This window comes from Catharus ustulatus, chromosome 8, assembly GCF_009819885.2.
Source record: "Catharus ustulatus isolate bCatUst1 chromosome 8, bCatUst1.pri.v2, whole genome shotgun sequence".
Taxonomy (NCBI): Eukaryota; Metazoa; Chordata; class Aves; order Passeriformes; family Turdidae; genus Catharus; species Catharus ustulatus.
Genome location: NC_046228.1, coordinates 16,415,900 through 16,442,015, shown reverse-complemented (window position 1 = coordinate 16,442,015; position 26,116 = coordinate 16,415,900). Strand labels below are relative to the sequence as shown.

Below are 26,116 nucleotides of genomic sequence, written 5' to 3'. Positions count from 1 at the left end.
CTGACAGAAGGAAGGAGAGTGGGAATTACTTGAACAGAAGAGGCATTTGGTGTACATTGCAAACCCCACCATCTGGACTTTGCTGCACTGAAATGGGTTTTGATTCAGACATTTAGGCACTGGCTAATAAGAGTGATTCAATAAGGGATCTGTGAGGTTGCACTTTTTTGACACCAGGGCTATTTAAAAGCTATTTTAAGTCACTGTGATGTTAATGGTATTGTAAATAAGGTTCTATTAGGCATGGAAATAAACTGCTTTTAGTCAGTGAAATACCTCACATATTCTGTGGTGAATCTATAAGGAGATATCTGGATTTGGTGATCTGAGTTATAAAAAGTGCATTTAAGGACTAGCCATAGATCTCCCTAAAAAAAAGCTTTATTGTTTGTGATTTATTTTGCCCTGCCAAGCTGTGACAGAAATAGACAACAATAAATAACAAAGCCCTGCCAGATTTTTCTTTGGAAGATACTTCTCTTGAGTGGCTGCAATAGTGTAAATAGGAAATAATTTTCCTCTTAATTTCTTCTGAAGTAAACCTTGGCTTATTGTAATAATTTTAATGTCTCTTATCAGACTTGAACCTAACGATATTAACTGAATCTTGTGTAGTCTAACACAGCAGCTTGCCCTATCCTGGCAAAAATGTCAGTCAGAAATCATAGTTAATCATTGCAAAAAATTATCAGGAAAAATAAGTCTTGCTCACTGACTATTCACAGAAGTGGGTGATGTGTGGAATGCTTCCCAGTCTAGGAAAATAAAACTACATAGAGAATCAATATTTATATGTTATTAAATCAGCAACAGCAGACGTAGTCTGAATAGCCATGTGGTGTAGTTTCATATGAAGTACCTTCAGTAATATGCTACTGAAAATAAAGAGTTGATAATATGCAATTTCTGAAATTTATTGTAGTCTTGATCGTCACACTGCACTTACTGCAGCAGACCTTAAAACTGTAAACTACTGTAATGTGTATCACCTGCACATCAGTAATAACCATTAGCAACTATCTACAAAACTATTTCCAGCATCACTTACGAAAAACAATTTCAAGCTGTCACTTCAAAAAGCTGCAGTAAAGATCAGTTTTTCTTCAGGAAAATGTACATTTATTTTCAGGTACCTATTAATGAAGCATATTTAAACTACAGCCACAAGCACTGACACAAATAGCTTTTTCCATTCTCCACACATATATAGGTTCATAGATTAAACTACCATGCATTTTTGATGGTTCTTAATTTCTGTTACCCACTCTACCCCTCACCATTTTCATCATTACTCTAAATAATAAGTCCAGCCTAATTCCTGGACGAGACAGCCTCCATAGCAGGGCAAACCTTGTGAGAAGGTGAATATTTCTCTTCCATTAATTAACATATTTTATCATTAATAATGAGACTGTACACATATTTAAAAAAGAAAAAATCATCTCATGCTCAAAATAATTTCATGTGTGGTCTTGACTGCCAGAAGATGCTGGCCCATGAGCTGGCAGATGTGTGGGCAGGGACAGTTCACTCTCTGAGGGATGGAGCCAGCTGAAGCTCATGCAGCAGAAACAGAAAGGCAGCAGGCAGTGGGGGGGGTCACACTTCAGGGCAGTCAGATTTATCTGTATCTCCCCAGAATGGGTTTTAGTGTGGAGAGGGTGGAATGAGATGTCTCTTAGAACCTGAAGATGTAATTTTTTAAGGGTTTTTTTATTTTTAAGGAGTTAGATTCTGCACTCTTACGTGTTTCTGGTTTGTTTAAGATGAAAGAAATGTATTGAGGAAATACTCTCACAAATTGAATCTTTAACATCTGAATCCATACACAGTTCATATTTATCACCTAGAAACTAATCAATGGGAATCAAAACAAAAAACCAGCTTGTATCTTTTTTAAGACAACACCAGGTTTATTTCAGGGTTGCTGTCCAGGGAAGGCACTAGACATGTTGAATGATTGTTGTTAAATGCTCAGAAGTATGAATAATCACTAAAAGAAAGGAAGCATGCCAATGGCATCTCAATGTTCTTATCTGTATCTTTTTTGCCTTCGAGAAAATATCTAAGGATAGTTGTAGGCAAAAAACCCCAAAGCCAAACATCTTAAGCTCAGTGCTTCTTAAGGAGACATGTTGTCATAGTGGAGCAGAGCTGGAGATTATCTCAAGAGACCATTACTCAGGCCTCTGCCCCAAGACAGGATCAGCATTGTCACTGTCATATCTGACAGAAGCTTACAGTCATTGCACTAGAGAGACCTCACAATTTACCTAGGCAATGTACTCCAGTGCTTAATTATCCTTATTCTTAGAAAGTTTTTCCAAATTCTTGCCTTGGTCTTCCTTACAGCCCATTACCTCTTGTCCTGCCAGTGTAGCTCGTGAAGAACAGATTGCAGTCACACTCAAGTATTCCCCAAGGATACATTCCTGAAAAGAGCAGGACAACAAGAGCTTATTTTCCCATTAGAATTAATGATGGGGAAAATGCATAGAGGGACTTAAGAATTCCACACGGTTTAAAATCACAGGGAGCAGGATCACTGGGAGGAGAGTCTCTTCTCTGTTGCTGTCCTTTCAGCATGGATCACTGTTCTGAAAATTATCGTGTGCCATCCATGAGACAATGCCCAGGAAAACTCTTGAGTGTAAGCATTCTTAATGTCTCTTTCTGGACAGTTGCATCTTCATCAACTTCCTGAGATAAATCAAAGCCAATCCATCATAGGTGAGGGACAGAAAAAATGGGGCAAGGATGGTGGCTAGTGGAGCACAGTATTAAATGGTCAGCAGCAGAAACTTTAAGTAGTGGACAGAGAAACAGAGGACAGTGAGGTGCCACTGTATTGCCTTAATGTCTGCTGAATTCTTCGACACACATAGAAATTATCATCAAGTTTTCCCAGTATTCTCTCTTCTGCAAGCCATCCAATACCTATTTGCTCTGCCTTTTGTTGCTCTTCATATTTACAAGTAGTGAAATGGATTGCCAGAGATAACCTGGTCACTATTTGTTTTATGCTTTATATTTCTACTTTCTGGAGGGATTGACTGCCTGAACTATAAGTTTTTACTTTGATCTAATTATCTCACTATTCTTAATACATAACTCAAATTTGACTGCAGAATGGGGGTGAACAAATTCATGGGAGATGTCTGATGACTGTGAGAGTAAGGGGTGAAGGTGGCTATGGGAAGAGGTTAATGTGTGGCTGCTATGTGCCTTTGGAATGGACTCCACATGGCTATCACCCCTCTGTGGGAAGAGCAGTGTTTTCCCATCCCTCTGGCATGGGACTTTTGTTGCTGGGGAACTTTGATGGAGACAGGGAGAACTCTCCCTGTGTGGTGGCTGTGTGTGAGAAGTGTTTAATCACTCATCCCTCTGAAACAAGGCGATGGGGACCCTCACACTGACCAGCTCCTGTCTGTACAGGGGGCAACAGTTTGCAGGGATGGCTTTGCCTTGCAATCCAATTGCAGAATAGCTGGCACTTGACAACTATTGGGGCTGCTGCCAGGGGCAGTCTGCGTCTGAGAAGTCACAACCTTCTTCTCCGTAGCCATCTCCTCACTGCTTTCCTCTCCCTGGACATTTATGGCATGGGGCACGGGCTGCACCCAGGCAGTGATGGCAGCAGGAGGTACTGACCATGGGACAGCTCCTTCCTTCTGGCAGGTGGTGTCATGGTGATAGGAAACCAGCTCATTGCTGAATTTGAGCCTCTCCACAGGGGATTTGGGTGTGCCGCAGCAGCAGCACTGGCAGCCCAAGAGGTTTTTGAAAGCCCTCCTGAAGTCTGCGTTGAAAGCATAGATCACTGGATTCACTGAAGAGTTGGCCCAGCCAAACCACACAAAGACGTTGAAGGTGGTTTGGCCAACACAGAGTGACTGTCCCTCAGGGTGTCCCTCGAGGCCGGGCTGGCAGAAAGGCAGCAGGCAGTTCAGCAGGAAGAAGGGCAGCCAGCAGCAAACAAAGACTCCCATTATGATAGAAAGGGTCTGCAGCACCCTGGTCTCCTTGTGCAAGGAACTCTGCAGAGAGGAGGTGGGCTCCTTGCCAGGAGCTGGCCACTGGCCCCCAGCTCTCTCAAGGGTGGAGATGCGGCGGATCTGGGCCTGGGCAATTCTGTAGATCCTGGTATAGGTGATGATCATTATGGCTACGGGGATGTAGAAGCTGATAAGGGAGGAGGTGATGGCATAAGTGCGGTTCAATCGGACATCGCAGCGGGGTGTCCCAGGTAGCCAGGAGCCTGGATCTCTGCTGTCCTTGGCTTTATGCCAGTGTAGCTGCACCGGGATGAAGGAGATGAGGATGGAGAGTGCCCAGGCCATGGCTATCATGGCACAAGCCAGGCGCTGTGTCATCCTGCGCTCGTAGCGGAAGGGGCTGGCGATGGCCCAGTACCGGTCCAGGCTGATGATGCAGAGGTGGAGGATGGAGGCGGTGGAGCACATGATGTCGAAGGCCACCCAGGTGTCACAAAAGTGGCTACCGAAGAGCCAGGAGCCTCCAGCCACCTCAGTGACCGCCTTCCAGGGCATCACCAAGACGGCCACGCACAGGTCCGAGATGGCCAGTGACAGCACGAACCAGTTGGTGACCTTGTTGCGGAGGTGGCGGAAGCGCAGGATGGCGAGGCACACGAGCGCATTGCCCAGCAGCGTGCTCAGCACCAGGGCGCCCAGCAGGCACCCGGTGAGTGCCCGCAGCACCCGCGGGCCGCCCCCCAGCTCCGCGCTCCCCATCGGGGGCGCTGCCCCGGGCCGCTCCTGCCGGCGGGACCTTCCCCGGCCAGCGCCGCCCGCGGGGGCATCTCCGCCCGCCGCCCTCCGTGCGCCCCGCGGGGCTCGGGCTGTCCCGCTGCTCACCCGCCGGCTGTCCCAGCCTCGCCTCTCGCCTCTCCGCGGCCGGAGGGAGCGGCCGTCCCGCCGGGGCCGGGCTGGGGCTCCGGCACCGCCGCGCGTTCCGCCCGCACCCGGGGCAGCGGCTCCGGGCGGTGCCAGCGCCCGCGGCCCGGCCCGCGCAGCCCGAACCGAGCGGGAGCGGAGCGAGCTCTTCCAGCCTGCGGGGCGGCTGCACCACAGCACCGCCCTGGGCTTTCCGCACACCGCTTTCCCAGCCCTCCACCCGCGCTTGTCCGAGCGGCAGGAGCGAGGCAGGACCTGGCGCTTTCCAGGCGTCTCCTGTTGGAGACCGCGATCCCATCTCGGCTAGGTTAGCGAGCACGATGTCACTTCGTGTGGGTTTACGTACGCTGGGAATGCGCTCAAATCTGGCTGTCAGAGCTGTTCATTTTTTGTTTTGAATTTTTATGTAGTGAAACCAAAACCAGGGAAACCTAAGATCTCCGAAATCCAAACCTAAGTTTGGATCTGCTGCTTTTTGGCAATAAGTTGTTCGCAGCACCCAAACCCTGCCTCTTCATTTTTCAGCCAAAGGTGTCTTCTGATGTATTTTAACAGTCTTTTATTTGTTATTAGAATAATATGCATATTGTTCTGTAAGTGTGTATAATTACAGCATATATTTACAGCCTACATTCAACAAAGTACCTTAATGCCAATAGGGTATAATCTTTCATTTTCAAAAAAATTTTATGGTAATCTTGTCATGAGAAAAAAGAGATTACGACATGAAAGGAAAATATCAATTAATGTAATTAATTAATATGGAAAACAGGTATTTATTTTTGCATTATGTATTTTTTTATTTATTTGCCTCTTAATTAAAACTATTCCAGTCATTAATTCCAATACAAATAATCTTAAAGCAATAAGTATCTGATTTCCAGTGTACTCTTCTGATATTTCTGGTAATCAGTAGAGAGAGTGGAAATTTTTAAAATAAATCTTGAATAGCATAGCTGGTAGCTTACCCTATAAAAAAAAAATCAGGATATTTAAACTAAACTAGCTGGATTGTACCATTTCATAACAGATTGTTAACATTTGGTCCTGTTTTTTAAGATCCTATTTTCTTTGTGCCTTGGACATGAGTGTCTTCATTAAGCAGCCCACTGTGTTATTCCTGCTATGATAGTGAAAATTGGAATACATTTCTTGTTAATGTGTTTATCTGTAAGACCAACTCATAATTCAAACAGCTGCTGGAGAATCTTCTCTAATTAAATATATACTTTGTTAAAGCAGTAGGAGCTGTAAAAATAACATAGGCTGGCATGTAAGAACCAACTCCACTTTTGTCTTATTTGGAACCATCTGTAGTTCCACACACATGGATTTTGCCAACATTTCCAAACTGCAATAGGTCTCTGATGCTCATTCCAATAGTGAGGACTAAATCTTATTTTGTAAGAATTATCTACACACTTGCTAATTCAGCTTGATACATTTACTTTTATTTAGCAATCAATAAAATGACCACAAAAGACAGAATATATTTGTGGAGGATTGTAAGTGGGGCAGTAGCTGGACCTAAGGCGATACAGCACTGAAAAGGAAAGAGCAATGCTTTTGCATATTCAGCAGACAGTAGTGCTGCAGGGCTCTGTAGCACAAGGTAGCCAGCATATTAAAATAACTCTGTGTGTCTCCTGTTCCCAGGATCACATTATGCTCTGTGAATATCTCTAGCTTCTTTTTAGCATTATAAAGGAGAGTGTATATGATGATGCTGTTCTATGTGCATATCTGTGAGTGCCCTACCTCAAAATTTTGTGGCTGTTGGTTTAAATAAAACCTGACTGACCAATCTCAAAAAAAAACTTCTGAGGGCTCTAATTAAAGCAAGGATCTAGGCTAAAATCAGAACCCCTACTAATATCCTCACTTACAGGAAGGTTGTAGTGTGGACTCAACTCTTACTAAACACAATAGAATCTGCACAGGGAGAGACATTGTGAGTGCCCTTACCATGAACAGAACAAAACAAATCCTCTTCTTAGATACCAGAAGATCCAAGTGGAATATGTAAATGCTTAAGAAACTATACAGTGAGTCAGTGGCAAAGACAGAAATAGAAGCATTGCCCTGCTTTTATTCCTATATTGGGCAGGAAAGAATGAAGTGTAAGCTTATGGGAGAGGGAGGAAAGAAAAACACAGGGGAAAACACAACACCGTGTGAAAATTAGTGTGTGAAGTGAGTTGCAAATGCTGTAAGCTTTGATCTTAACTATTTCTTGAATTTATCTTACTTGGGATAGAATAGGAAAGTTCTGAGCAATATAATGGAAAAAAATACTGATGGAATGGATGAATCAGCCTCTTGTGACTCCAGAAAATTTGCAAGCTTGTTCCATCTGTGAAAAATATAAACTTATCTAGAGAATATATGTAAGAAATATTGCAATATGCATATAATGGCTTGATATTGTATGATTTTTTAAATGCAATCACCACATTTAAAAATATCTCTCCCTCAAAAAAGAAATTTATATAAGAAACAAAAATCAGTCTCCTTCCCCTTTCTTTCTCCTTGTCTTACTTCTCCCTTGTAAAATTATATCATCCTAGACTAAGTGCTCACATGTTTTATAGCACATATGATTAAGAGGAGACCTGATTCATAAATTAAAACTGAGCCTTTAACAGTTTACTATGACTGCATTTGTAGCTCATGCCTCAGTCCAGCTCACTGATGTGCAGGCTGGACAATTGAGGCAGGTTAAAACTCAGTGCCTCAAACAGGACATGATAATCCAGCCCAAGGCTCAAGGTGCTCCCTGAAAGGGCACTGCCATTGTCATGTCCTGTGCCATGGTGCCACAGCTGGCTGGAACAATGAGCCTGCAGCAGGTGAATGGCAGGGTCTGCTCTGTGCTAGAGCTGTGAGCAGGATTAGTGCCAAGTGCCACTGATGGTGTGCACTTACACAGACAGCAACTGGAGGTTGCAGCCACGTTGCTCCAGTGTCAGCATTTCTGCTTTGTCAAATGAGTGTAATACCAACAGTGGTTAATTAAATAGTTAATTCAATTTTGAGATCTTGTCCAAATGGGGGAGGATTATTATAACAAACTTCAGGAAGTGGTGTCAGTTTTTTAGTATGTGGTCTCACTGTGTAAAATGTATTGAGGTACTGATAAAATGATGCTGTGGCTGAGTTGTCTTCCTTGCAGTCTGAAAAGCCATTGATAGTATGTGAATCAGACTAAACTGAGGTTTGTGATTAGCTCTGGTGACTTTACAGTCCTGTTGGGAACTGATTTTAAACATCTTGGAAGAAATGTCATGGAAGGCAATAATGTTACATGTGAAACCAGTATGACTATCTGTCTACCCATCTATTCATCTCTGCATAGCTAAAGAATCTTTTTGTGCATAGATGTGTGTCTGTACACCTATAATCTTGGCTTTATATATAATATCCCTGCTTTCAATGCCACACGAGTTTTGGGAACTTGATCATATACTGAGACTGCTAATCTATTTGTATAGGGGCTCCAGCATTTACTGCTGAAAATGGTAGTTTATCACAGAGATATGGATTAGCTGTATGAGTGAACTGGAAGTTGATGAATAATTCATTGTTTCAGAAACTTTCTAGAGAAGTTAGAGAAAGAATAACTAAATTGACAGCTAAGTATCAATAGCATATTTAGTCCACTCAGACTTAAGATAAATAATTTGAATTTGTGTCATCCAATACAGAGTCTACTCTGTAGTTCTTCACATATTTTGAAGTCAATATGGTTCTCTCAGTGATTTCATCATGAATTTTTAGAAAATCAGTTACTGAGTTTGGAAATACCTCTGAAGTTAAGTAAGGATGAATAAAATATATGTAATATCCAACCAAATTACTTTTCTGGGAAAAGGGCTTGGCTTCGCTTCTGAATAGAAATATTAGATATCAAATTCACTTTTTGGGAAGCCGAGCATTACTGTGTGAGAGCATATGAATTCCAGCCTGTAGGGGTGCTGTGATGCTTTCTATGACCTAATTTGGAGACACTTTCTTTGCAGTTAGGATTCCCTTGTAAGGGCATTAAGAGAACAAAACTATAGGTAAATGGCTTTTCCACAACACTTACTGGTATCACAGCACAAGGGGTACTCAGCTGTGAAGATGCCACTCTTGCTGGCTGGACCACCAAGCAGCTGAACTGACTTCCTAGAGAGACAAAGGGAAGTTGCACTATTTTGACCCTTCAGGTCTCACATGAAAACTGCGTATTTTTTCTAGTGCCTAATCACTTAATGCATACATGCTTTCAGATTTCTTGGGTATGCCAGCTAGACAAGATGATTGTTACACTTTTAGAATTATAGGATTGCTCTGATTTATCTCATAGATACTCTTCAGTTTGAGAGAAAGCTTTTTCATTACTGAAAAGATTAGAGCAAGAATAGCTGTCTTCCAGTTTACAACTGACATAGAGCAGAAAATATTCCCCTTCCCAGGACTGCCTAAATCCTCTTTGATTATCCCCTTCATCCTCTAGTGACACAGGAAATGCACAGAGCCATTTAGAGCCTTACCAACTCCTCTAATGGCTTTCTTATTCTCTCTCTGCTGCATTTTACTATTCCTGGGGCTGCTCTCAGCATTTAGTTTTGGAGCTGGATCCCAGAATTCAAGAGGACTGCACTTTGGTTTAGCTTTGAGTCAACACCAATCATTTAGCCATCTTGGGGGTTTTGGCAAATTGGTTTTCAGTGATAAGGTCATTCCATTGCTTTCTTTTATCATGGTTTTATTTCTTTATTTCCCAGCATAAGTGAACCTCTTGGTTTTCCCCTTCTGGTGTTGTTAGTGGCCCAGCACCCTTGGCTCAGTTCCAGTTAGCCGCCTCCCTCAGATGAGAGATCAGGGCTGGCACTTTATCCCCTCCGGCCCCCCAGATTGTGCCTTCCTGGGAGAGTGCCAGTGCCTGAACAGCATTTTTCACCGTCGGAACAGACACCCTTGCCAGCTCAGGCAGGAATGAAATGCCCATTGTGACATTTAGGTGCAGTCCCAAATCCAGAAGGTAAACCCAGAAGCTTTAGCTGTCAGACAGCCCTGTGACAGTGCTCTTAACTCTCCTGATCTTGAGCATCATTCTGGCAGCCATGGAGCACCTCTGCAAGGCAAAGCAGCACACATCTGGCTGCAGGAATGCTGGGGTGGAGCTGGCTCCTGACACAGCCCAGTGCTTCAGGAGGCAGAAAGATGCTTTTAATGCTGTCTCTGCTTTATTGCACATGAGCTGTATTTTTGAGTTGCACTTTATTTAACAAAGCAATGTGCTCAGCTGCTCAGGTATTTTATGACAGTTCCTGCCATTTTCCAGAGCGACACATCTAAAAAGAGAAAAGCGCTTTGGGTTTTGTTTTCTAAACAGGAATGCAAAACACATGCCATTGCTATAGTAGTCTGTACCTATATTATTTTAACTACTGTTTAATCGAGGTTAAACTAACCAAGATAATGTGAAAACAAGTCTATAATAGTCACCATTTCAAAATGCTATCTCTGTATATTTTAAGATACAAATGCCTCATTGAGTGTTATTGCATTTATAAAACTACCCTTAAAATTAAGATTAAAAGATCTGGTCCACCCCATGTTTCTAATAGAGAGCACACAAAGATCTTGAAGAATGAATGATTTTTGAAATTCACTCTTACCAACTGATGTGGCAAATCATGATGTTTCGAAATCATACTCAGATCCCTGTAGAAATTATTGATTTGTCTCTACTTATGACAAAATATTTCCAACATAGCAGATAAATGATGTCTTTGCTTCAGAATATGAATTTTAATTAATTAAAAATAAATGTGCATTTTTGTTACTTTTTTGCCAGTGTCCCTAAAGTATGTAAATAATTTTTGAGAGATGATGTGCATAATTTTCAAAGGACATACAGCAAATGGATTTTCTGTCTATATAGGGCAGTGCCCAGCACTCAGAATTAAGAAGTCAAATTTAATCTCGATTCAACATTACTTGACTTCAAAGAATTTCAGACAGCCACAGCATTGCTTTTTGTTTTGTTTTGTGTTCATTTGTTTCAGAGATTTAGTGAAACAGAGCCTATGAGCAAGCTGGCAAGCTTTCTAGCACCTGGGAGATGTGATACTTGGTAGAATTTCAGTGTTTCATAAGGAACATTTCAACCTCTCATCTTGTTAGAAGTTATGAGAACTGGTTGGACTGCACAGTCACACTGCAGGGGCATGATGCACAGTTGCTTCCTGAAGGGAAGATTCTGCTACTGCCACTAGTAAGGCTTGGTGCTTGGAAAACCTGTGTTGGAGGATTAGTGATTCAGTACAGAGGACATAAGCAAGGCAGAAATGATGCCAGGAGGCAGATAAAAGCCTTTTGAAGGCTTCACAGCCCTGTATTCACTCTTCTTTCTCTGAAGATTCCACATTGCTATAATCTATCCAACACAAATTTTAGAGCGATCTTTGGATTTCTCTCACTCATTTGACAGCACAAATTTTCTACTACCTTAGTTAGGGTGTGAGCCCATAATGGCAAGCCTAATTTACCCATTTACTGCAAGCTCATGGCTGGACCACAGTATGTAAAGTAATTGGGCATTGATGCTCAAGGATGCTTACAGACCTGGTGGCACAGATAAGCTTACAATTACTGCTTTGGAAATTGATTCAGATTCAAGTTCCTGTTCTTAATATGCAAATTAATCTGGGCTTCCCCAGGCAAAGGCCACAGAAAATGCTCACAGTAAAGATCATGGTAGTAAAAACTACTTGGAAATTATCCCTGGTCAAACAAATCCATCCTGCAGGCATATCTTGACTACAATCTTTGTCCCACAAGTTCCAACAGCTCACACACCTTGTCACCTAGTGCTCCATGTTCCTTCTCTAGCAAGGGCTGAACAAATCCGTGTTTGAATAAAAACCAGATAAACAAAAGCCCTTGTCTGTAGTATATGCTTCTTTTCGTGTGGTAGAACATGCCAACTATCAGTTGCACTGGCTATAACTTGATTGCATGATAGGTACTTTCCTTGAGACACTCCCCTTCAGACTGTGGACAGGTCTTTTTTCAGTTCTTCCGTGATGCTCCATCTGTGGAAACAATTACACAGAGAAGTGGAGGCAGGATGTATAATTGGTTCTTAAGACTGAGTCAGGATAAAATAAATGATGCCCATGGAACTGAATGAGCATAACATGAGAAACTTTATAGAATAATTCAGCAACACAAACTCTCAGTGCTGCCTGGAAAATAGCTCAGGATATGTGTAGGATGCAATATTGCATAATTAGAAGGTGATATTTCTATGTAGTAAATATACGCCTCTTCTCTTTTTTTTCTTCTCATTTCTCTCATTCCTGTCCATCCATGGTACCAAATGTTGCATGTTGTTTGTACAAATAGACAAACATTTCTCAGCAAATTAACAAAAGTGCTTAATAAATAATACACTTTAAAAGTTTCTCCCCTCTTGCACTGCCTGTGATTAGTCCTACTCTTACTGCCTATGCTGGCTGCAGCATTTCCTGAGGGATTGTCTGCCAGTTTAGTGCAGCTTAAACACACAGCAGTAGATTGAACCTTACCCTTTCCAACTTTCCAACCACTCCCTCTTATTCTGTTTGCCCAAGATAAGGGAGACTTGTTCTTTTTAAAGGATAAACTCCTTTTTACTATTATTTAGGGCCTGGTTCAACATTCACAAGGAATGCTTTGTAAATGGAGGTAGGCAGCTCTTGCTTCCAGATATTTATTCCTGTATCTGTATCTTCCAGCTTCATGTGCTGTGAAATTGCTAGGACAGTAATGTCAAAAGAAAAAAAAAAAAAAAAAAAAGGGAAGAAAGAAAAATTAGGTTATTTTTCATCTATGAGCAAGATCAATTCATATCAATATTGTCACTGAAAACTCTTGTACTTTTTGCTTTTGTACGTTCTGTGACAATTTCTTCAACTTACTACGAGAGGTTTGAAAGCTTCTATGCTGGTCGTATCTTAAGAAAATAATTTATAATAAAATCCAATTAAAAGTTTTCATCTGCAAATAGTCCTAAGCCTCTTTCTGTTTTCACTGAGTTCAGGAGGAAAGACTCCTTCAAGTTTTATTACAGTGGACTTTTTTCTCAGTGGACTTCCCTTGCCTCTAAATTTATCAAACAGAATCGAAGAGCGCCCAGGACCTGATATTCAGTCTTGGCAACATTTTAGAGTCATGCTGTGCATTCATACATAGCATCTGTAGGTTCAGAAAAGATTAAAATCAGATCAATGAGAGTATTCATAAATATTTAATGTGAACTTACCTTATGAATAGGATGTGTTTGGAGAATGAAAAGACAGATTCCTGTTCTCTCATAGCCTCCAATGTGTACTACAATATTATTATAAAATTTTATTACAGATTATAAATCAAATATGACTTGGCAAAAAAATTGAAAGAAAAATTTCTAAGAATCACCTTTTTCTGCTTTTGCTTTATCAGCCATAGAAGTGATTTTATTAGTATTAATGACAAAGTAAGCAAACAGCACTAGACAGAGGCAGGAATTTGTTGCAATCACCATAGGAGAGGACTAACAAATCTTTACCAAGACATATTAACTTTAGAAAAGTAAACATTCTCATTGCACATAACCACATATGTTGGTAGTAAAATCCCTGCAGCTGAATAAGTTCTCACAAAAAATATTTACTGCTCTAGGCTAAGAACCATGCTGCTATCCTGCCTAAAAATCAGAAAGTTTTTAAAATCTTCAAAACCAGTTGAGACTGAATATATGTGATTCAAGATTAGTGGATGGAATATGTAAGAGAATAATCGTTCTTGGTCCTCTAAACCCCCTATACAAAACCAAAGAGGGAGGTGGAGAACAACTGGCTGAAATGTTCTCAGGGAAAGGAGAAAATGGCTCAGATCCCCTCCCCATCATAGTGACCCCCCCTTTCACTTCATTAAAAAAAAAAAAAAAAAGCCTCCTGTGATAACACAGAGTTCCTGCCTGAGAAAATTACAATCTCAGGCTGAGAAACATGAGGTCCTGTATTGCCTGTTGACACTTGTTCCTTTTCTTCTGCTTCATCTGTGTCTGTTCTCTGCCCATTTTGGTGCATCTCAAAGGATGAATTTGTACAAAAAGAAAGAGAAAACTTGAAGTCCCTGTGAACACATCGTGAGGTTTCTGGCAGACATGGACAGAGACTGTGGATCAGGTAAGTGTCTAATTGGTTAACTGGATAGAAAGAGGAAAGCAAAAGACTTTTGGATTATAACAGAAGTGGATTTTAAATTTCTTTCACTAATTTCTTCTAGACTGTTGAGAACCTGTGTGATTACAAATATGTTTTGGATGTGGTAATAAATACTTTGTTTCTATTTTAACCTGGTTTCACATAGGGTGATTTCTAGGTAACTCTCTGCCCATATGGCTATAATGGCATTTAAACCAGGAGCACTTGGACACAGTGGAGTCTTTGGCTTTTCTGTATTTTGATGGTGATAGCCAGAAGGAAACAGAAGTCCAGATATAGGTATGTCATCTAATTAGCCCTGTATGGCAGTGGGAAACATGGAAGGAGAGTCTTCCAGGGACTGTCAATAACCTGGAAAGGCTCCTGGTGCCTAACAGAGCAATGACAAGCACAGCTTAGCCCACAGCAGTGCTCGGGGTGGTTTTGGCACTGTTTGAACCACCACAAGCATAAACATACACAAGCAAAGTAAATCAGACTGAACTGCCTTAATAGGTATACAGCGTGTTTGATCCACAAGCAGTGTAATTTAATTCTAGGACTGCAGCAGGACTGGGAGGGAGCCAAGGAGAAGCTTTCAGTGTGGAGGAGTCTGCCAAACAACTTAATTAATTGTTAGTTACACTCTGCAACGAGATCTTGTCCAGAGGGCTTTGTATTAAAAGTGTAAACTGCTATTAGTGGAGTGCTAATAGCATGGAAAGAAGTTCTTTCCAAAGCAGCATTTCCAAAGAAGAGAAAGCCTTAGGAGTGAACCACCAGAGATCCCAACTGTATTGCATATAGAACAACATCTATGGTTTTGGGAGCCCAAGGGTACAGCTCTTCCCATACATTGATTTGAGGAAGCCATTCCATATTTTAATTACAGAAGTAATGAAACTGCTCTGAGAAACCATCAGCTTCATATTGGTTATGGGCGTACCTGTCAAGTGGGTATTTCAATTAGCAGCATTGACTGGCACAAAAGTTGGACTAATATTTGAGTCCTTGTTATGTTGTCCTTTTGATAATGAGAAGTTAGTGATGGACACTGGCTAATTAGTTGTACAGCTTGTTGTTGGGGTTTTTTTACAGACTAGTGTTGTTTCTCAGCCTTTGGGAACTAATAAATTACAGTTTCCTCATTCATAGTCTGCTATTTAGTCCCACTTCTCCCCTGTGGATTGCTCACAACATTCTGCAGAGTACCTGCTCATCCTTGCTCATTCAAATCAGACTGAGCTGAACTGGCCGAACACTTGCCTGGCAATGGGAAGTGCTGAATGAATTCCTTGCTTTGTTTTGTTTGTGTGCACACCTTTTGCTTTACCTGTTAAACTGTCTTTATCTCAACCTATGGATTTCCTCATTTTTACACACCCTCATCCCACAGGGAGATTGAGTGAGTGGCTGTGTGGGCCTTAGTTGCTGTCTGGGATTAAACCACAGCATTTCTGGAGGTGGAAATCAATGCAAATCCAATGAACTTAATGGCCTTATTTTGTGCAACAAAATGTGCTTTGGAACCCCTGGCATAATTACCAACTATCCCTGCTGCACTGGCTGAAATCAGCTCACCATAAGCCAGCCCTGTGTTACACCTTCAGTGCCAGTCATTTTGCTTAGCTTATTTAATATCTGGCACTGCTTTGCAGCTGCATTAATGAAACCACTGAAGTCTATTCAAGGGTGACACTGCCACAGTTCATCCCAGGTAAACAAACACTTTATTGAGAATGAACACAGACGCTCTGGATCTGAGTGTTTCCTTAAACCTGAAATCCTCACTGGTAAGGCAAGAGAGCCTCCATAACACCCAGGATGTATGTTCACTCAGCAGGCAGTGTGATCAGTCTCCAAATGTCTGAGACGACCTGAATCGCAGTGGAGAACAAAAAGCCTACCATCTTAGTTACGGCAAAAACCTTAATAGGAAAGCTTTAGCTAACAAAAAAAGTTTAATTAGTTCATCTTTGTTAATGGTTTCTTTTGACTAAAGTAGCATACAAAGTGTTCCCATAAACAGTTCAGCTGCCATGTCCAAAGGATAGGCAATCCTGGAAATATTTATTGGGCATTTTTGCTAGCAGCTGAGGTCAATGGTGCCTTATTTGGCACAGCTGTAGCTGGATGAGGCTGCATGCCTGCTATCAAGATAGTCAAATCAGATTTAAGATCCCAACCCTTTACCAGTTACTCAAACCAAAAGGGGTGAGATCAGACTTCCTTGTTGCATGTATAACACCAGTGTTCCACACCTGAAAAAGCACGGTTAAAAGATGACAAGAAAAAACACAGTCACTGTTTTTTTTTAACTTGAGCAAAGCCTAGACTTTATATTGCAAAGTGCTAACAAGAAGTCACAACACAATGAAATGCATCAACTTTTCATTTAGGTGAAGAATCCCAGTTTAAACCTTTCTTTCCAAAATGCCCACAATTTTTACGAAAAAAAAAGAAATCTAAAGAGAGGCTGTTCCTTCCCGTGGTGGGTCACACCTCTCTCTGGGCATGCTCCACTGGGCTGCCTTTAAAAGCAAGGCCCTCTAGCACCTGAGGAACACCTTAGTAGATGGGGTGATGACATGGAGAACTTCTTCGGCCAAGGATTTACAGGAGACTGCCCCTTCCCTTGCTACGAGCTGTGAGTATTTACTGTTGGAGTATACATAAGTGATTTGTTGGGTTGGGTGTTGTTTTTTGTCTGTCCAGGATGAGGGGTACCTTACAAGAGCAAGCATGGGACCTGTGCTGTTAGTGCTTTTCCAGGGACTTGAAGCCCTTTTGATCTTGTTTTGCGTGTGACTTGTGGCCTTGCTGCCTTGGTCTCGGGCTGGGCCGAAGGGACTGTAATAATTTGGTTTTTCTTTGAGAAACGTGATGGGAAACAGAGCTGATGCACCTGTAAATGTCCTGCATTCCCCTCCCCAGCGTCAGCATGAGGAGTTATGACATCTCCTTGTTCAGGAGAGGATTCCCCCCAGGATTTCGAAGTGCCGATCTCATTTCCCTTTCCTCCCTGCCCCGTTTGCTCCCAAGCTCAGGCTGGTCCTGTCTCCTCCAAAAATCGACGCCGCGCTGCCCGTCCCCCGCGCCCACAGCTCCGCCCCGCGGGCACACGGGTGCCAGGCTCCCCGGGCCTCCGCCGCCCTCACGGAGCCCGCGGGGTGTGCGGTGCGTGTGCCCGGCTCCCGGCGAGCCGGGACGGTTCGCTCAATGCCGGCCGGAGCGGCTCTGGGCACGGATGGAGGGATGAGGCCGCTGGGCCGGGCTTTCCGCGGCACATCGGCGGAATGCGGTACGGGCTGCGCGCCGCGAGCCTTTAGGTGGAGTACGGTACCGGGGCGGGCCCCAGAGCGCCGGCGGCGGAGTACGGCCCGTCGGGGTGGCGTCTCTATGGTTCCGGGTGCGGCCCTGCCGCGAGGCCGAGCGGGCGGGTGCTTCCTGCCCGGCCTCTCTATGGTGACTTTCCGGGGGGAAGGGCCGGCGCCGCGCGCCTGCGTGTGCCGGGCCCGCCCGCCCCCGCCGAGGCCGCTGCCCGACGCGCAGAGCGGCGCCGGCTGCCAACGCTCGCGGCGCCGCCGGTGCGGAGGAAGGCGCGCGCCCCGGCCCCCGCCGCGCCCCCGGGGCTCCGCGGCGGCAAATGGTGGGGCCGGACGATGCCGGAGCTCCGGGCGGCGCAGCCGTGCTTCCCGCGGGCCGGCAGGAGGCGGCGGAGGAGGAGGCGGCAGAGGAGGAGGAGGACGGGGAGCGGGATGGGAGCCGGGGCTCGAGCCGGCGGAGCGGCGGGCCGGGGCAGGAGCGGCTGCTGCAGCGGTACCTGGCGGCGCTCGGCCCCGCCGCGGCGGCGGGTGGGAAGCGCTGCCCGGAGAAGCCCGCGAACGGAGCCGCCTGCGCCGTGGGCCCCTGCGGGAGGATGACCAACGGGGACGTCGGCTTCCTGCTGCCGCCGCCGCAGGAGCCGCCGCCGCCCCCTCGGGCAAGACGGGATGAGCCGAGGCCGGAGGAGGAGGAAGCGAAACTGCAGAACGGGGGCTTCCTCCCGTGCCCGGCGGGAGGTGTCCCCTCGGGAACCGCCCTGGAAGAGCCGCTGAGGAGCTGCCGGCTGCGGAGCGAGGCGGAGCGGCGCGGGGGGCCGGCCGGGAGCCCCTCGCCGCCCCGCAGCCCGGGGGGCGATGCCGGCAGCCGGGCGCTGGCCGCCCCCCGCGCGCGGACCTGCCGGGACCGGGCCGAGCCCGCCGCCCTGCCCCCGGCGCCCCTCGGCTTCACGGACGTGAACCTGCACTCCCGCAACACGTACGAGGTGAGCCGCCGCCGCAGCGCCCCGGAGCACCTGCCCCACGGAGGGACCGCGCCCGCCGAGCCGGCACCACCGCCGCAGGAGCCCGCGGAAAGGGCCCGGCACCGGGCGGGCATCGCCGGCGCCGGCAGCAGCTTCGCCGAGTTCTTCACCAGGTAAAGGAGGCGGCGGCGGGGCCGGTGAGGCCGTGCAGAGGGGTGCAGGTGTGCCGGAGCGGTCCCGGGCCGCCGTGGCCGCTCTGCGGGAGCGGGTCTCGGCTCCGCAGGCTCGGACTGCGGATCACACGGAGAGCGATCCTCACCCTGACGGGCTCTTTCGCTAGCAAGCAGATACTTTAGGGCAGGAAAGATGATTTGGACGTGACAGTAAGGTGATAAAGGCCTTTTTATTGCCACGAACTACATGGACTTCAAACTGAAATTTGCTTCCTTTACCAGGGCATATCACTGAATGATCACAGTGGTACTCATTAAACCTCTTGGAGAATAAAGTGAAAGTTGTTGGTGTTGGAAACTCCTTTCAAATCGTCGTGGGAATTGCAGAGTATTACAAAGCATTTGCTACTTGTTGATGCTGTAGATAGAGTTTACTTATTTAGTTCAAAGTGTTTTGTTGAAAACTTCAGGGACTATGCTTTGTGCTTAAATTGACTTCTGTCAAGTTTCCAGCACAAAACCAAAAGCTGGACATCCAGCTTTGTTGCCTGGGATCTCTGCTGCATGACTCTCTCTCTCTTTAGCATATTATACAGGAGGTGCAGCAGGACTGTAATTATTTATAGCACACTCTATATTACCTTTATTATGTTTGAAGTGAGGAGTTTAATTTCCTGCAGTGTCCAAAACTGAGGGGTTATAGTTGTTGTTCAGGTCACTCTGGTAGGACAGTAGGTCTCTAAGTGTTTTAAGATGACAGAATAAGGTTAATCTGTTAACTGAAGAATTGAGATGGGAGAGGTTTGGTCTCAAAGTGGGATCCCAGATTGAGAAGTGGGCTCCCTCTGCCATCCCTCAGGAAAGGGGGAGATGGATTCTTAAGGATAAGCATAGCAGCAAGTTTGGTGCGCCCACTTTGTTTCTGGGATGGATTGAGAGATGTCCTGCTATTTCTACTACTCCATATGAGTGTTCTTTCCTCCTATGCTTTTTTCTTTTTCCCCATGTTATGTGGACTGCAGTATATTGTATGAGAGTAGCTCAGTTGGAGCATGGTGCTAACAAGGCCGAGGCTGTGAATTCGATCCCTGTCTGGGCTTTCACTTAGAGCTGGACGCGATGATCCTTGTGGGTCCTTTCCAAGTCAGAATATTCTGTGATATTACCTTCCTTTTGCCTCACTAGTTGAACACGCTGATCAGTGACATTTGTATAGTTGCTTTTTGCCCCAAATCAGTAATTTATTGAAATTCTGGAGCATTTTCCTTGTAAATGCTGTGTTTAACTCCAGGTGGCAACTGAGCAGCATGCAGCTTCTTTCTTACCACTCCCTCCAGCCCCTTCACCCCTGCCCCAGTGAAACAAGGAGGAGAATCAAAAACTTGTAGGTTGAGGTAAGAAAAATGTGGTAATTTAAACAAAGTAAAATATAATAGCAAAAATAGTAACGACAATATAAAGAAAAACCAAAGTGATGTACAACACAAGTGCTCACCAGCCATTGATTAATGCCACACCCTGTCCCCACACAGTGATCAGCCCCTTCTGGGTAACTCCCCCAGTTTATGTTCTGGGCATTAGGTTTTAGTGTGGAATCCTTTTGGCAATTTCAGATCACCTGTCCCAGCTCTGCTCCCTCCCAGCTTTTTGTGTACTTCCTCTCTGGCAGAGCATGAGACACGAAGTCCTTGACTTAGGATAAGCATGACTTAGCAACAAACAAAACATCAATGTGTTATCAACGTTGTTCTGGTACTGAATCCAAAACAGAGCTCTGTACCAGCTACTAAGAAGAAATTAACTCTATCCCAGATAAAACCAGGACAATAGAAAAGTCTGAACTTGGTGTCCAATAGAAGTCAATAAACACTGATATTTGTTGATTTAGTGAAGGCTTGGATAATAGATGAAAAAGTTTAATTGCTTTTGTCTTGACAAAAGCTATGGTACAGACACTCAGTGAAAGAGTGGTTCTCAGCAAATCCTATTTCACAGTGCCTCACTGGCCAGCTGACTGCATTGGTGCATTTGGCCTGGTGAGCAATACTGGCTACCTTCAGTTCTGCATATACATCCATAGAAGAGCCTTAGTTACAGCTGATTTAATCTCATCAGCCAAAATGAGATTGACTCGTTCAAACTTCCAATGATTTTATTTAAAAAATAAATTCAATCTTGTCTTGCTTGATAGATTCATCTCTAGATACATAAATACTAGAGTGGGTAATATCCATTGTTATGAAAAGGGTAATAAAACTTTTATAACTTTTTCAGTAATAAGTTCTTGTCTTCTGAACTGATATTTCAAAAGCTTAGACTTCTCACTTTTATTTTAAACTGTCCAGATTTATTCCAAGCTGACAGTTGCTGATGTAAGTGGGTTGTTCTGTAGTTCTTAAAAAGAGGATATCACTAATGGGAACTAAAATGGTATGAAAAAATTGTCCTGTGTTTGAATGTTTGTAGTAACTCTTCCTTGTGGAGTTCCGAGTAGAATGGTTGCTTGTGTTTTTGAATGTGCACAGATTCATAAATGATGTTGCTCCCCAGAGTCTGAGTTGTACCAAGTGGCTGTGTACCCAAGAGAGAGCAACTTATTTGTGTTTTGTCAGTGTGTAGCTGCTCCTACAATGTAAAACAAAACAAAAAAAAGGTACTGGATGTGCTACACAGATAGCCCAGCAACCTGGAGTATCTTATGTAGGATGTTTTGCTTGCAGTGGTCTGAGTTTGCAAACTGTCTAAAATTTGGTACTTCTCATTGTATTTTTCTAATAGCCATAATTATATGGAAATTCTTCTAAGAGCTGGACATTTATTGCAGATACTTAATTAAATAGAGAAGGCAAGGGGGAAGTCCTACTGCCTTCAGCTTTATTGTTGTAGTTGCTGTGACTGAACAGTTTGATCAGACAGATCTGGGTTAGGAGGCTGCTGTTTCCAGCTGTTCCAGCTTGTTCCCAGCTCTTCAGTTATCAGACTGACCTGCTTCATAGTTCTTTGAAATAATCCATGTTAATTGGCTGTCTTCATTCACTGAACCGGAGATAAAACTGATGAGGTGAGGTGGGGGAAAAAGCAAGCAGCTGTCATCAGATGCATCTTATCCAAACTCTGACAGGGAGAATGGCTGTGCCCTTGAGATTGTCATTAATAATTACTTTAACATCCTGGAAAAGTTTGCATTGGTGACTAGAACCTTTCTTTTAGGTAAGTATTAGGTATGATATATGGCCCTGGGATCTTAAGTTGTATTTGTGCTAAATCATTAAGCCTGTCAAATCAATACTAGCAACTTAAACTGAAAAATAATTGGTTTTGCTCTACTTATTATTTCTCTCCACATGTAAATAGGATGCCACGAGTAGATCAGTACGCTGAGCAGAGTGTCATGGCAAGGAAAATTGCATGGCTGTGGTGACTTGTGTCCACTGTGCTACTGTTTTGGTCAGAGCAGTAGATGACTTCTTGGAAGTCACCTGTCATTGCTTTATAGTCCTGTGTATGATTCATGGTGCAGTCATATACAGGCATTGTTCTTATGGTTTGTGGTCTTACCCAGCAGCTCACAAAGGCAGTGCTCTGTTCTGGGGTTATTGGATCACTTTTGGGTAGCACCAGTGAGTCGCTGTTGGGTGTGGAATGGTTCAGTGAGCAGGAACGTTGCATGGACAGTTGAATTAAAGCCATGATGATTACCTTGACTGCAGTATGCTCGAAGTGTACTGCTTTGGGGGACAGAGCAGAACAGTAAACCAAAAAGGTCAAGCAGCAGCAAGTAATCCAGGGCTGAGATAAATAGTCGGTGATTCTGAACCTCTTCCAAAGATGAGTTCTACTTCATAGTTCTGTAGGTAGGTACCAGGCATCTTTTCAGCTTGTGTAGATAGTGTACCTTTCTCAATTTGTATTTCTATTTGCTAGACAAATTTAGGTATCTGGTAGTTGGCAAAGTTTCTTATTTCTGGATTCGAAGCTTACTGTTGACAACAATGATATTTGCTTTTTTTTGTTTTCCCAATTACTTGTGTTCCAGTATTCAGCTAAGATTCACAATGAGATTAATTCATAACTGCCACTTCTTGTGGATCTTTGGGGTGTGCTGTGGGAAATAGGTGTAAGGGGTTATAAGCATGTGTGGCTAATTGGCACACATATTCTTATGAAAATTGCCTTTAGTCTCATCCTTCCTTCATTGCCCAGAGTGATTGTATTTATTTTCCAGAAGTTTTGAAAAATATTCACTTGAGGAGATGTTGGAAAGTGGAAAGAAGTCAGTATTTGTGGGTACAAAGCACAAAGAAATCAGTGAATCTCACATCTTTGTCTCCCTCAATGTAAACACAGCCCTGTGGTTCCAGGAGCAGATAGTCCTTCAAAAGCTGCTAATCTTCTTGCCTTTACAAATGTCCTTGGCATAGACTGTGGAGGGTTGCAGGGAGGTTCCCTGAGTATTGTTACTTAGTACACTGTAGTGTCTCTAACTCTGTAGTTTATATTTCAATTTATTACTAAGTAGCACTTGCAGCTTTCTGCACTACCTTGGTATCTACCTAGGTGGGGCTTGTGGAGGTTTAGTACCAGAATCAGTGTTTCTCTTAGAGAAAAACTCTGCGTGCATAAAGCATCATGAAACTTCAGGGGATGTGCTGTGCACCTGTGGAGAAGTGTGCTTAGTAGACTTTTGATTAAAAATGAATCAAGTGGGAATGAGCTGTCCTAGTTGGGGCAGGTCTTTTAAACCTTATGTTCAGGTAAAGATAAGAGGACAGATTGATGGGATCACTTCACAGTGCCTAGTTTCTATTCTGGTATTGCCTATATCTTGATCAGATCCTAATGAAAAAACTTGTGTGTTTTGATTTTGGTGTTATTTTTATATTGCCCAGATTAAAACAAACCAAATGAAAAATAAGTACAGATGTACTGTCAATATATTGGAAATTAGATGAATTAGATATAATTAGAAAGAAGAGTTAAGGAATACATAAAAGCTTGCTCAGAAACCATGAGGGCACCTTTCACCTTTCTGTTTTTGGGTGCAGTTGTTTTTGCTTTTGTTAGTAATCTTGTAACCTAAGTGAACAAATGGATACATATAATTGAATTTAAGCTGACTGGAGAAAGTAAGCAAGAGTGCCTGGACCCAAATCTGTAGTTAACTTCAAACAGTTCTCTGTTTTTTCTGAGTTAGAGACATAAGTAACTTGATAAAAATGGGAAATGGCCTTCATATTATCATGCTCAGAATCCTCTGTAGATTCTTCCTTCATGTTTGCTAAGAATGGTTTATTTTGTGAAGTTATGTTGATGTGTTGGGCAGTTTCTGACTTTCAATGGGTGTTTTACCGTAGAGAAGATGCTATGCACCCATAGAATCAATTTGATTGGGATGTCTGTTGACTAGCAAATCAAAGTTAAATTTCAGGAGTTCAAGCAGAAGAATGTTATGTTGATTTAATTCTGGATAGGTTTCAGAAGGCCGTGTTGCTGTAACTTCTGTCTACAGCAAGTCTTTCCCCAGCTATTCCCTCAAGGAAAAAAAGCTGACTGAATACATGTCAATTCTAAAACCTTAGAGCCATATGTATAGTCTTCATCAATCTATAATGCCTAATTATTAACAGTTTTTCTACTGTCCTTGTGGATAGCGTAATGGACAGTGTTATAGTCTACATTGGTGCATATATATGCACTAGGAGTTTTGTAATCTAGTGTGAGTTTTCATGAAGTAAGTTCTCATTAAACAAATGCTGTAGGTTTTTTTGTGGGGGGGCTGTGCAGGTTTTTTCAAGCCAAACAGCTGAAATTGCTGTTTTGTGTGCAGCAAGCTGTTGGAATCATAGCCTGTTTTGCTAAGGAGGCATTTAAACTTAATCTGAAAGCATCTTCTCTCTCCCCTGCCCCTTCATTTTGCAGAAGGTCTTTTCATTCCTTGGTCTCTTCTGCTGATTTGGGGTCACAGGGTTTCTTACAGAGTATATTGAGAGTAGTGTGACAAAGTGAATGGGACCTCTCTTCTGAATAGGCTATGACTAAAAGAAGAATGTTTTACATGGGAAATAACACCCAAGGGAGATCACTTAAATCACAGCTGGCCTCTAAGAAAATGATGGTTTTATGCTTTTGCTCTCTTGGCTGTTCAGTTATTCATTAGGTTATTTTGTCCTGATTGCTTAAGAATAAAAAAGGAGTGTAAGGGTTTTTGGTCACATTTCATTCACATGGATACAAAAATTGTCATTCCTCTCTTCAGTTTCTTGGAACTACTGAGATGTTTATGATATAAAGTCTGTCCTTCTTTTATCATAATTGGTCTTGTTTGTTGTTCAACTGGGAGGGGACTAGGTTTTTTTGAACAGGATTTTGGACTGTTTGTTGTACTGGCATTGCTTTAAACACCTCTGTGTGTGCATCTGTCTTTTTATTTTTACTTTCTAAGGAAGTGAAACGTGATTTCTGCTTCATCTCTCTAGTTCTACAGCCTGTTACCCAGGTTCAGTCAAACCTCCCAGAGTTGGAAAGAGCTCCAGCAAAAAAATCCTACAGATTTTTGAATGAAGTCTGAATACAAGGAGAGCCTGCAAAAGAGACTGATAATTTGGCCCTGTATTTTCAGAAACCAGTCAGCTGTGCAAGCCACCTGCAGAGCATTTTGCTTCTGGCTCGATGTTGGGGTTACAGTCTGAAGAAGAGTGTGGATGTTGTGTGTGTGAACTTATGACTTCAATTAGTAGAAAACTAGTTTTCATGGTCGTAGATGAGTTTATTCTTTCAAAACTACTGAGAGCCAAACACTCAGAGTGGTGTTCTTCTAAATTCCTTTCCTGCTTTCTTATGGCCTGATTGAAAAGAATAGCGGTAGCCTAGAGGAGTACTTGCCTACAATTTTTTCTCTCTTCTTCAAGGTACTCCTTTATTAAGAAGCAGCTATGCTCAGTTTCCATTGTTATCTTGGGAAGTTTTATTTAATGTGCTGTTGGGTAAGTGAAAGAGTGTCTTTTGATCATGTAGCATAATAAAACCTTCCTTGTTGGCTCCCCTTGCCTGTGACATTCGTTGGTCTAAACTTGCTGAAGGCCAGCTGTAGGAATAGGCAATCTAAGCTTGGCTGTGGTCAGGCCTCAGACCTTGCAGAGCTCTGTCCTGTCTGTATTGCTTCCGCTGCCTAATGCATTCATTAATGTGGGATCTTGTCTGTCCTGCTGCTGGGCACTAATGAAGCAGTTTGTATGCTGGATGCCTGAATGCTTTAAAACTCAAACAATCCACTTGCTATCAAAGGTATTTGTATGGTTGATATCTGCCTACCTTAGGGAACTGGGGTGGCTTAGTCAGGACAACAGGAGACTGAAGGGAGATCTTGTCACTCTCTACAAATACCTGAGAGCCTCCTGTTGTGATGCAGATGTCAGTTTATTTTTCTAGATATCAAGTGGTAGGATGAGAGGAAACAGCCTCAAGTTGTGACAATAGAGGTTTAGGCTGGATATTAGGAAAAGCATCATCACTGAAAGG

General features: G+C 43.4%; 2 protein-coding genes across 5 annotated transcripts in view; one reads left to right on the top strand and one right to left on the bottom strand.

The window, feature by feature from the left end:
- Nucleotides 1–1,745: 1,745 nt before the first annotated feature.
- LOC116999528 (D(1) dopamine receptor-like) lies at nt 1,746–4,757 on the bottom strand. Its single transcript, XM_033066329.1, has one exon. The coding sequence runs from the start codon at nt 4,755–4,757 to the stop codon at nt 3,411–3,413; it is 1,347 nt and encodes a 448-aa protein (XP_032922220.1). The 3' UTR covers nt 1,746–3,410.
- An 11,956-nt stretch (nt 4,758–16,713) lies between these two features.
- The window catches only part of TBC1D12 (TBC1 domain family member 12), a 42,883-nt gene continuing 33,480 nt past the window's right edge, over nt 16,714–26,116 (top strand). For 2 of the 4 annotated variants that reach the window (XM_033065828.2, XM_033065827.2), the window contains exon 1: nt 17,718–18,598. In XM_033065828.2, coding sequence (XP_032921719.1) covers nt 17,787–18,598 — 812 coding nt within the window. In that variant the 5' untranslated portion in view covers nt 17,718–17,786. Of the gene's footprint in view, nt 16,788–17,421; nt 17,442–17,717; nt 18,599–26,116 lie in introns of those variants that run through there. The other 2 variants (XM_033065829.2, XM_033065830.2) reach the window with 2 other exon arrangements.